The 12,482-nt window shown below is 40.9% G+C and overlaps 1 protein-coding gene across 4 annotated transcripts; it reads right to left on the bottom strand.

Annotated features, from left to right (window-relative positions):
- Positions 1-2,927: 2,927 nt before the first annotated feature.
- On the bottom strand, positions 2,928-12,233 carry LOC123965427 (butyrophilin subfamily 1 member A1-like). Of its 4 annotated transcripts, none has more exons than XR_006823701.1 (5): positions 12,036-12,233; positions 9,629-9,849; positions 6,059-6,340; positions 4,542-4,637; positions 2,928-3,074 (listed from the first exon to the last, which is right to left on the bottom strand). XR_006823701.1 is itself a non-coding variant. In XM_046041945.1 (5 exons), exons 2-5 carry the CDS (start codon positions 9,846-9,848, stop codon positions 2,974-2,976), a joined length of 585 nt encoding a protein of 194 aa, XP_045897901.1. In that variant the 5' UTR covers position 9,849; positions 12,036-12,231; the 3' UTR covers positions 2,928-2,973. The 4 variants fall into 4 exon arrangements, 2 of the variants coding, with proteins under 2 accessions (XP_045897901.1, XP_045897902.1); XR_006823702.1 differs by having other exon boundaries at positions 6,059-6,278; positions 12,036-12,232; XM_046041945.1 differs by having other exon boundaries at positions 9,743-9,849; positions 12,036-12,231.
- Between the last annotated feature and the right edge of the window lie 249 nt (positions 12,234-12,482).

The following is a 12,482-nucleotide window of genomic DNA, read 5'->3' as shown; positions in this document are numbered from 1 at the left end:
ACCAAGGTGCGGAGCCGGACTTCTAAATCACTGAGCCTCGCCTCCATGTCTATAAATAAACTACACTTATTACACGTACCATTACCGCTAAAGGAGGCAGAGGAGTAACTGAACATCTGACACACCGAGCAGGAGAAAGTAGGAGAGAGAGAGGGAGAAGGAGAAGCCATCGCTAGCTGCTAAGCTAAAGTACTGTAGCGTCAGTTACCAAAACTTTAGAACAAGTATGAGATTGAACAGCAGTCACTAAAAGATGGAAAGAACTGTGAGTGCTTAGGCAAAATTACTGTAAAGAATAAGTGTTTAGCGGACAGTTGGCTGCTGTAATCTAACAAATGTAACTGTTATTTAGCGAGAGCAGCACAACACGGTACCAACACACAAGCACCGGAAAGGGAATGAGTCGAAATGCTTACCGCAGTACGTCAGCCAGGTGACCCAGGTGAACACTCACCTGGGTCACAGTTGCAGAGTTACAGACTATATTAAAATAATCCAGTTTGATGCGTTCATTTGGATCGAATTATGGCCGTTAATGACATCTATAGATACAGACTTTATTATTCCCATCATGAAGGGCAATTTATTTGAGAAGCAAATAGTGAACTGCATCCTGTATGCAGACTTGCATGTACAAATCACCAGCAGTAAATATTGTGCTAGTACTAATATTGAACTGCAAGAAACCAGACACTGGCAAGCCTTTAATTAGAGTTATGTAAAGCTTTTGATGGGACAGTTAAGTCCTAGAGAAGTGGTGACAACAGCTGCGCAGAGGGGGTCCAATTTCAGTTTTTTGTCATGTTGCCCAAAATTCCTGGCGGCCCCCCTGGTCCCTGCCATAAATAAAACGGTAAGTGTGTGTGTGTGTGTTAAAAAATATATATAAAAAATTAAATAAAAAAATGAAACAGTAACGTGTGTGTATTTATTAATATATGCAGTCCGTTTCCCCTAAATCCCACCATATCTGCTGATCAGGCTGGTTCATAACAGGCTGGTTAACACTTGAAAACAAGTATCACAAAGCAACATTTTAAAAATATACAGGGGTTCTATGTGATCAGGCTATTAAGCTTACAACTGTTTAATACAATGTAGGCAATAAAACACTGGAGCTAACTGGCAGAAGTAGCTGAATTGTGTGAAAATGACTTGTTTTACCTGTATTTTCTCTGTTCTCTACTGTAGCAGTTACTTTAAAAACATTTTCAAAAGAGCAACAGCAGCAGCTCTTTTGCTGCTCAGAGGTTAAAGTTACTGCAGGGAAAATTAATGACTAACCAACACACTGGCATTTTGGCTCTGCTTGGATGCTGGAAAAACACCATTTTACAGGAAAGCAGTGTAACCGTTTTGCTCAACATCATAATGATCAACGAACTTCAACAATTTGTCTACTCTGCAACTAAAGCTCCTCAGACAGACACCGAACAAACAGTAGCCATAACAAGTAAACTATTGAATTTATTTTAAAAAGATTTATCTGTGGAACAGAGATTTTTCCAGCTAAGTCTGGTCCAACACTCCATAAAATGTATTAATGTTATTGACCACATCTGTCATGTTATTAAAATTCTTTTCATTATCATACTGCGGATAATTAGCCTGTCTAGTGCTTCTAATAATATATTCCAAAGACATTTAATATAATTTTCATTGTTATCTTATGGTTTACTATAGTATTCTCTCTTACAAGTTCTCATAATATGAACCTATTTTTATATTTCTTATATTTATTTTCTGCTTTTTTGTATAATAAATTCTATGTAAAGTGTATTTTTCTTTTTACAGGCATTTAGTAATCCTGTATTGTGATTTATGTAATTTATTAATAGGCTTCAGACTTTCCTCTTTGATAAAGCTTATAGTTAGGGCTGGCTCAGGTGAGTCCTGAACCATCCCTTAGTTATGCTGCTATAGGCCTTCCCATGATGCACTGAGCTCCTCTCTCCTCTACTTTCTCTCCCTCTGTATGCAACCTCATCCCATTATTGCATGTTACTAACTCGACTCTCCCCTAGTCCTGTGCTTTCTCATCCCTCTCCTCCTATCACTTTCTGCAGATGTGTCTGGCCCTGGAGCCGTGGAGTCTGGATCTGTTGTTTCGGGGCACCAGCTGCCAGCTGTGTTCCTGCTCGAAACCCTCTACTACAATTTAACTTCTCAGAGTGAAATGTATTTTTTACTGCATCACATCTGATGTCTTTAGCTATGTGGTGTCCGAACAATAATGCTGCGATGATGTGTTGAGAAGAAATCCGCTTGACACTGTTCTTGATCATAAAAGTTTATTAAATTATTATGTCCCTACATAACCACCAATCACTACTCTCCCCTTAGGAGGTCACTGACCCTCTGTCCTGCTGCTACAGTGCTATTTTGAACTGTTATGAGTCAAATGCACATATATTTTACACCACAGTTACTAATTAATAATTAACATGTTCCGCACAAAACATGTGAATAGTTTAAGAAAGTAACGCAGAACACATCAATACAGCGAGCAGAAATATTACACTACAATATTACAACACAAGGAAGGAGGACTAGAGGGTTTAATCAGGTTTATTCAGAATCCTATTGTTATTTAAAGAGGAGGTATTCTGCTCATTTTCAGGTTCAAAATCTTATTTAGAGGTTGTACCAGAGCAGGTTTACATGGTTATATTTTTGTCATACTGCACATTGCTGCAGCTCCTCTTTTCACCCTGTGTTGAAGGCTTCGTTTTAGCTATGGAGTGATGCATCTTGTCTCTAAATGATCTTTGTTGGGAGTTGCACATGCTCAGTTCCTAGTTAAGGACTACTAGCCAATCAGAAGCAGAGAAGGGCGGGTCAGTGAGAAGCCCGTAAACAGCTCGGGTTCAGCCGTAGGTGTTGCCGACCAGCTTGGCATCATGGACTGGAGCGAGAGTTTCAGAGCGGTGAGTTATTAATCTGTATCCATAAAGTTTTAACTGAGCTCTGTCTCTACATCACAGGAACAACTTTATGTCCACTGACTGCCTGGAGGGTAGCTAGTGTTTGGAAGGGAGAGGAGAGCTCCACAGTTTCCCGGTTCCACTTGATCCCTGTGTGCCAACAGAAGAAGAAACCTGGTAAAACTTTCTGTGTTCATGTAGTTTTGCAGCGCTGTAAAAATGAGAAACTAAAGTAGAAGCACCGAAATATGATGGTTGATGACAGGAGACATTTTGCATTACAGCATAGGTGTCATTTACACTGGGGGACGCTGGGGACATGTCCCCATCACCTTTTGAAAGCACTCACTTTTATTGGGAGTTTTCTTCAAACTATTTCTCTCCATACAACCACATTATAAATACCAAAGCATCAAAAACATTGAATCAATTGTATCAACATACTGAGGCAAATTGTTTGATATATTGTATGTCTGTGTAACTCCTGTGGGTCGGCCAGTAGACGACAATAAAGACCTCAGTTTCAAAGCAACTCTCCTTCTGTCCTTCATTTGGACGGGAAAAATGAAACCTAACAGCTCAGGGATCCTGCAATACCAAGATGGCAGCCCGGGCGATATTTTCACACACAGAAAACAGCTGTTTTTGGACTGAAAATGGCGAAAATGGCAAATGTAAGTCAGTGGTTTTAACTGTATATGTATCTTGGTGCGTTTGTTGTTATTATTATCCGGCTAATAACTCTGTGAGTTTAGTGATATGAGTTACACAGCTGATCAGCACTGGAGCTGAGCTTTCTTTAGAGTGGTCGGACTGCGGTGTGGGATCAGATGAGAGCAGCGCTGCAAACTTTTCAATTTAGTTTGGAGGTTGAGTTCATTTTATGAGTAGGTAACAGTTAGGCCTTCTGTGTCATATCCCACCGCAGGGGTCAGGGTCATTCTTCCTTAATCCTCAGGAATTTTGTTTTAAAAGTTCAACAGCCTCATTCACAGTTTAAGAGTATGTGCAGATGAAAAGCCAAGTCAATAATCATGGTCAGATTAGTGTGATCAGCATACTTGCCAACCTCCAGACATCATAGCCTTAACTGGACCAAACCTAACCAGGTATTTGGGAGTCTTTCCCCCAGAATCTGTGTGTCAAACCACAGATTGTATTTCTTTGCATTTGAGATAACGTATGGAGTATTAAAGTTCATAATAAGCAAGAACGTTTTCCTTTAGCAATGGAGGGGCCACTTATGTAGCAGGGAATCTGGGGGAAGTAACCTCTTTAAATGTGCCTGTAGCACCTTTCAAAGCTTTTTGCACATTAAAAATCACATATCTGAGTAATCTGACATGTCCAGAAAGATTATTATGAGAACAACTTCATCATTTAATCACATTTTATTACATTTTTCTAAGTCTGCTCTGCTGCTCATTACTTGCTCTGTTATGATAGTAGGCTACCTTCAGGCACAACACATTTGGCACTGTATGGATGAGACCCATAAAAAATGTAACTGAAAACAATCTCACCAAAAAGCAGCTCTGTGCAGCTCATAGTCCCAAACAGAGCAAGATTGCAAAACTCTAACTGCTAAGTTATACTCAAAAACTTAATGTGACTTACACTGCAGTATGATGCACACCAAGACAAGCTCGATGACAACAGCAAGGGCGACGTAACACCAGAAAGCAGAACAAGATTCGATGATGAATGAATCAGCTGAAAAGATAAAAAAAACAGAACAGAATTATATTTATATAAAACTAGACCTCATATGTTTGACACAACAAGTCCTCCAACCCAAACGTGACTACGACTAAGTCTACATCACATGACATTAAACGCAAGGTTAACGTGAAATGGTTGCAGTTTGGAACAAGCTATGCAGTGGCTTGCAAAATGATTCACTTCCCTTGGCATTTGACATATTTTGTTGCTTCACAACCTGGAATTAAAATGGATTTATATTTGGATTTCATGTAATGGACATTGGCAAAGTGAAATGAAAAATATAACTTCAACAGTGGCACTACGAAGAAGTAGCGCACGCATTCTGTTGGTATTCGCGTGATTGTTCATAAACAAAAAACTAAACTATTGGAGTTTCCATTAGCTAAAAGACAAACATAATTAATCTGTGTCTTGCTAACATGCATGACTCATGAAAACTCATGCATCAGGCAAGGAGGGCATTAAGAGAGGACACAAAGAGATCAAAGCTGCAAAGCTCCACAGCGGAGATTGGAGGTCTAAAGGACACTCCACAGAGCTGGGCTTTACGGAAGCAAAGCAATTCTTTAAAGAAAGAAACAAGGACACACGTGTGGTGTCATCACCCCGAGAACACCAGCCCCACAGTGAAGCATCGTGGTGGCAGCATCATTCTGCGGGGATGGTTTTCATTGGCAGGGACTGAGAAACTGGTCAGAATTTAAGGAATGATGGATGGCGCTAAACACAGGGAATGTCTTGAGGGGAAACCCGTTTCAGTCTGCCAGAGATTTCAGGTCCACATTCCAGCAGGACAGTGACCCTTAAGCTGATGATACACAGGGCAACATTGTCGTCAATGGTAATGAGTAAAGATTACTACTGTAATCAACACTGTTCCTGTACAGCTGGTAGGCCTCTGCTCATTATTACAATCATTAAATAGCAGAACAGCAGGGCTTTATTACGTTATATTCAGTAGGACGTTAGCTAGCGTTAGCTAACTAACATCACATTAGGGACAATCCACAGCCGACAATTTTCAGGATTTATTTCAGGTTCTGGAAAGAGAATAAATCGTACTTCTCCTTTCAACCTCTCTGGGTAGCGACTATAACTATTACAAGATGCCCAGGAAGTCTGTTTGACCAGATCTTGGAAAAATACAGCCAAAAAAAAGCTAGAAAATGACTCTTTTTGCATTAGAGTCACTGGAGCGCAGCAATGAAAGTGTTGGACCTCAGTTAGAGCGAGTCCTATACTGCGCTGTGATTGGCCAGCTGTGTATTTGTGGTGTGGCTTACCGAAGGATCAATTCCAAGCCTGTATTGTTGCCTAAATATGTCTGTTGTACTGCATTGTCGTTTTTCTGGTTTGACAGTTGAACATCGACAGACATCATGTATAATTTAGTTAGATCTCTTTCTGACCTGGAAAATAGATGTGTGTCTGTCTGGTCTGGTTGATGTTCTTCTGTTGGACTCTACAGGTGAAGCTGTTGCTTTGTCTCTTCTCCACTGTCACTCTGCTCCTGACAGTATAGAGGTCATCAGGACCTCTGACCGTCTCTGTAGGTCCAGCAGGGAGGAGGTTTCCCTCACCGTCCAGCCAAAACACCTCGGGCTCTGGATACCAGCCTTCAGACTCACACTGCAACACAACACTGTTGGGGTTATCTGAGTTAACCTTTATGATGGGCGTGGAGACGGCACCTGAGCATAAGAGAAGAGGAATTTAGAACAGAGGGTTTAGATCAAACACATCAGAAAACTTTTGGGACATCCTCCCTGAATCATTGAATTCAGGTGTTCCAATCACTTCCAGGGCCACAGGTGTATAAAATCAAGCACCCAGGCACAGGCCTGGATTAAGAAGTCAGAGGCCCCTGGGAACAATGTCTTGTAGGGCCCCCATCCGCCGTCCCCCCCATACACGTGTGCATTATTTGTTGGAAAAACCTCTTGTTAATACAGGACCGATTTATTGGCCGATATGAGCTAACTGCATTTAAATTTGTATCTGAGTTTATAACAGAAAAGAAGAGACAGATCTTTCAATCATGTTATGATTGTTGCATAGTTTCACCAGAAGGCACTCTGCAACTGTCCTGTTGATAACAGCGCCACAAATCCACCACAAAACAAAGCAATCAGCTGACCAGAGTCGAGCAGAGCATATAGAACCAATGAGGTATGGGATAAATATCCTGCCATGTTTCAAAACTGAAAATAAAGTTCTGAAAGGTTAAAATTAAGTTTTTGAAAACTCAAAATCTCACCAAATAAAAACAAGTTTTGCAGGCTAGCAAAGTGATGCAACTGCAAAAAATGTTTTTTTTACGATGTTGCACAATTTATTTTTAGAGTTTCAAATTTGTCACTGTTCTCCCAGTGTATTACTTTGTTTTTGAAACCTTGTAAATGGTGATCCAAAAACTGGTGTGTGAATGTGTGAAAAAAGGTTCAAAAGGGCGAAACATTACATTACATTTGCACCCATATTGCAGACTTATTTTTTCAGAGCTGATCTACAACACCCACTTTGGGAAGATATGCCCACACAGTTGCGAGCTTGCAACTCATGTAATTAGTGGCAGCGTTGTCACGCAGCTCTGCTCTGAAACTCTGAAACTCACACTGAGCAAAAATGACGCTTCACAACCTCCCAACTGAAGATAGGGCCTTCTGCTCTTGGCCAATGCGTGGCTTTCTGCTAAAGTACAGTCCAATCACAAGTTATAAAAGACAGGAGCATCTATAGCTTGTTCAGACAGAGGCTGAAATGTAGGCCTACATGAAGAATCAGAAAAAGAAAAAAAATAAATTTTTTGAACTTTGAATCATGCAAAGCTGCAATACATGAGTCACAGAACTACAATATAGGACTGGAAAAGCAGTTTAATAGGTCTCCTTTAAGCTATGAGGAGAGGAAAAGTCTGCTAGCCGCTAGGCTAATTTATGCTGTGTAGCATGCCATAAGCTTAAACGCTTACAATCAACGGAGACCATCAGACAGACAGATCTCGAAAGCTATTAAGCCAAAATGTATGCTTTTATTAAATGTGACTGATATTAAACCATGTTTTATGTGTGGTAGTGGAGTCATTTTAAAGTTAACTTTACTGCACTTAACCAGTAACAAACATTTGTGTTGTTTTTTTCTTGGTATGAAGCACAGAAGACGAGGCAGCATGCTGTGGTAATCACTCACACTTCTTCTATATTTCAGCTGCATTGCATGTTTTCTTATTCAACATTTACTGTTCCTGTTTTTCAGAACATTTTAAAAGCTTTCAAAAAGTGATGGAGAGATTCTGATTCTGACTTGTCCCCAGCGTCCTCAGTGTAAATGGCACCCATCTGGCAATATTTTTAAATGTCACGCCCCATCCAGGCTGTGATTGGTCGGTGACATTGACGAGCTACATTCAGCACAGGGCTGCTTGAAAGGCACCCGAGCTTCTCTTCTCCCTCGTCTCTCTCCGCCGACAGAGTTTAGCAGGGAGGTGAGAACAGGAACAGGTGAGTGTCACGTAGCGCCCAGAGAACCTGACATGGGGAGGACCGGCAGCTTGGGAGAAGTCCCGGTACGCAAGAAAATGTCCCGGTATGCGAAAGAGTAAAATGTCAAGGTGACATTTTACTCTTAAGTTATAAAATTGGCAACATTACTGTACAGGACGAGGGCCTTGTTTCCTCTGAGGCTTCTGTGCCTTAACTTTAATATGTTTTATTTGCGTGTTTTTAATCAAATACCTTCCACAATCAAACCTTAAATGTCACAAACAGTTTTAAGCATTTCATAAACGGAAAGGAAGTTATTGTCGATTGTTAAACATAATAGTTAAAACATTTCGTAGGGATCACAGCAGATGAAAGAGCATCTTGACTAAGTACTTCCTGGATGATATTGGCTGTTAAATGTTTTTACTTAGAGAATATATAAGCAAGTTATACGAACAGGGCATCAGATTACGAACAATGAAATACAGAGTGATGCATTAAGGCTTTGGTTCAGAAAATTGGTTTAACACATGATAATATTTCTGTATCATATAATTTCTAAAGATTATATAAAAAGGTGCTGGGAACAAAGCATTAGTTACACAAATTAAATATAGAAAGGACAGCAAGCATTGATGAAGATTAAAACACTGCAAAATTAACTTTTTTATGGTTCCTTCTTTCCAACAACAACAACATGGTAATATAACTACTCGAATGGAAGTGGAGAGACATTTCTTGTTCTCACAAAGGAATGTGATCTGAGACCTCCTCCTCCTCCTCCCCCCTCTTTCTCTCACAATTTGGAATCTCCCTTTTTGGCATGAAATAATTAAAACAGCACACTGGCTGGTCCACGGCAAAGGGTTTTAATTTACACACAACAGAAAATCTGATCAGGCAGGATTATCTAACATTCCCTGCTTACTCACATTACATCCACCTACTAACAGCATTTGCTGCTATTTCTGACATAGTCATCGTGAACTAAGCTTCTGACAAGAGCTGGAGCTCATTATATGAGGCGCATTTGGCTTTCTTCCCTGTTTCATCACACTCTGAAAGGGTAGCAGCTGGACTACAAATGAGCTGTTTTCAGGCAGTTCAGAGCAGAGTTTCCTGTGGTAGATGGGAACTCCCTTTGCCACTTTTCACTTAGCAAACCTTTTACATGCAAGGTTTATAACTCTGTAAAGGAGAGGGGAAAAGCCAAAAAGCAGAATATCACCTCTTTAACGATGTTTCGTACCATGTAAGTTACCAACTTAGTTACCTCCGCACTTCGATCTAGGGTTTTGGCAAACAGTTGCTGCATAGTTCTAACCAAGGAAGTTTCTACAGTAGTTAGCAACGATGCTTTTGGGAAAAGCACCCCAGGATCACAAAACAGAACAAACAACAACACAGACAGAGATCCGGATCGTGACAGTTATATTGCCATTAAATAAATGCATTCGTTTTGATGTGAATAATTACAATGGCATTGATTTTAATCACCTCTTTGGACCAAGTTGTTACAGAAATGGATTCCTTTTTTTTCCCGCTCAGAAGTCGTGTCTTTTGCTTTCTAACACATCAATGTCTTACAGGAGCGTTTTGCACCGAAATTACCTCCAACAGATGGAAGAAAGACAAGATGGAAAAGCAAAACACTGCAGGTCCTGAAAGACACTCCATCACTGGACTCTTTATTTGGATGCAGCATCATGGACACCATCCTGGAAACAAAAGTTGTAAAAAACAAAAGCATTATCTGTTTTCATGAAGATGACACAAATAAAACACGTCTTTACATAGTGGAACTACTGTTTCTCAACAGGGCAGAAATTTAGGATCCTAGCTTTTCCTTTTGTGTCACGTACTCTTTTCTTTCTGTCTCAGGGATGGTGCTATCTGATTTTTCTGCTCCAGATCTGATGTTACTCCTTGTTTTAAACTGAGTGATCCACACTTCACAGACTAAATTGAGGAATCACATTCGTTGTGGCTCACATCTATTCAGACCTCTGATCTTAGTCTCAATGTTACTGACTGCACTCAGAAGGATTCACAAATGTATTTTGTGATTTATAAAACAGTTTCAGTGTAGAAAAAATAATTAAATATATATATATGGATGTTGTTGTTAAGCCCAAGGACCCAGGCTTTTAGATGCCTTGTAATCCAACTAAAATAAAAACTTTTACCATTTATATAGCCTACCTTTACTAGTGTTGGTCTTAAAATGAGATGTAGTCAAGCAGGCAAATTGTTGGCCTATTGCTATCTTGAGGCAGCAGAAAGGGGCGCATTACTCCGACGGCAGGAAGCCTTAAGACACACGTTTACGCACGAGGCACAGCAGCCTGACTTCAACACATCCAAAAGGTCTCACACAGAGTCCAGGTTCATCCAGTGAAACAGTGTGGAGTAAAGCAGCCGTCCTCCTGATCAACCCTGAGCTCCATCAGAGCGTCTAAATTATTACAGAAGCTAAAAGTTGAATTATTTTTCCTCTCTCGAGTTTCCTCTGTCCTGCCATGTCACAGCTTTTTTGTTTTGCTGATTAAATGCCACACGATATTTAGCTTACCGTGACTTTATTGCACGTGAAAACGTTTATAATGACAGGCAGCCTCTCTAATTAAATTAAAGTTAATTGTTAAACAAAACTCTCATACATAAACATACATGCATTTTTGCGGGGGGGCGCAAAAATGCAGCGCAATGAGGATCCAGAAGTTTCATAGAGGAGACGGCGTCTGACTTTCTGGGCACAGACTCAAGTCTGCTGTACTGATTAACCACAGAGCTGCAGAGGAACATTAGGCTTCATGAACACAGACAGTTTTTATGTCACACTTTTGTCCATATCCCCCTCTCTGCTGTTGATCCGCAATGCAATCAGTGTGGCTGTAAGGGGGAATGGGAGATGACACTGTGATTAATGAGGGCCTAATGCCTCATGCAGTGAATCCATTGACTCGCACATTAGGCTGCGTCCCGGTTTTGGTGCGTCGACGTCTGGAAGTGTCTCAGAAGCGTTTCAGCAGAGGAGCATGCAGCCTGCCTCACATTATTTCCTTGAAAGTTATGTGTCCTCTTTGTGCTTCTACTAGCCTACCTTCTTCACAGTTTTATGTGACCCCGTTTCGTTCCGCAAACTTCGACTGCATTTCCCACAAGGAGCATTTCAGAATCAGAGCGTTTTTCCTGCCTGATTTTTGTTTTTTGATTTGGTAAACAGCGTTTGCACTTTGTAGCCTACTTCTACTATGATTTAGTGGGCTACACGGTTAAATTGTTTCTTTCTGTGTCTGTTTAACCGTGTTTATTGTTGTTTTATGATCGGGAGTCTCAACAAGGTGTTTTTATTTTGAAAATTGACCGGAATCTCTATGCCGTTCTGCGTCTGACTTCCTGCCTGGTTCGATCTGCTCTGTGCTGCTTGACCAGGGGTCGCTTCAGGGACGCGCTGCGGCCGCGTCTGTTGGACTCGCGTTGAATACAATGGCCGCGATCGCAGCCGGAGTCAGTGGATTTAAGTGCAACCACTTTACCCACGCGCCTGGCGCACTGACCATTTTTTCCCGCCGTCAAACCAGCAAAAGTGGAGTTGAACAAGCCCCAAACGTTACTGTGCCACGCGCTTCGGTCGTTAAAATAGTTTTAATGCTCAAAAAGACCCCCTGCTCATAATTCACAACGCGACGCAAAGTAGGCCAAATCTAATTTCTCTACTAAGACAAACAGTAAGTCATTTTTGGCAGCTGCATAATAACGTTTCTCTTCCCTCAGAGTTTATACATAAGTCTTTGTTAACACACATTAGGCTATACATACTTTAAAATAAGATGACAATGATGACTATACACAAACAACCCAAATACACCCCAACTTCTAACGTTTAACATACAACTCTTACCTGCAGAACGACGAATTTTAACTCTCCAATGTGATGTTCTGCAGTTTTCCCTTGACTTGCAGATGATCTTCCTCCATGCAAACTCTATTTCAGTCTGTAGCTGACTCTTGCCTCAGCTGTCCCCCTTTTTTTTGCTTCCCTAGAAGGCTAAGCGTCCTGCTTCCACATCTGTTATCAGTCAGCTCATTGTTCCTCTGCTTACACATTCCTCTCCTCAGCTTCTTCTGTGGTGGTGTGACTGTTGCTGAAATAACCTTGAAGAGCTCCTGGGTTTTTTGTTGTTGTTGTTGTTGTTGTTGTTGTGATCTTGTGCTTATGGCTCTAACACGTTTTTCTCCTGTGATTTAGGATCCCTCTCCAGCAGCCACTGCCTTCGCTCTTCCTGCAGCAGCTCTTCACTTATACTCACTGATCAATAAAACCTCTGGGAGGAAAATGTTTTTGTTG

The sequence above is a fragment of the Micropterus dolomieu genome, unplaced genomic scaffold (assembly GCF_021292245.1).
Source record: "Micropterus dolomieu isolate WLL.071019.BEF.003 ecotype Adirondacks unplaced genomic scaffold, ASM2129224v1 contig_9675, whole genome shotgun sequence".
Taxonomy (NCBI): Eukaryota; Metazoa; Chordata; class Actinopteri; order Centrarchiformes; family Centrarchidae; genus Micropterus; species Micropterus dolomieu.
This window is presented reverse-complemented; position numbering and strand designations above follow the sequence as displayed.

Bases quoted from the DNA above. Each gene is read 5' to 3' on its own strand.
- LOC123965427 (XM_046041945.1), bottom strand. From the start codon at position 9,848: ATGGTGTCCATGATGCTGCATCCAAATAAAGAGTCCAGTGATGGAGTG. The intron at 6,341-9,742 runs GTAATTTCGGTG...TCTTATGCTCAG, and splicing joins CTTTCTTCCATCTGTTGGAG to GTGCCGTCTCCACGCCCATC. The intron at 4,638-6,058 runs GTCAGAAAGAGA...TTATCTTTTCAG, and splicing joins GACACACATCTATTTTCCAG to CTGATTCATTCATCATCGAA.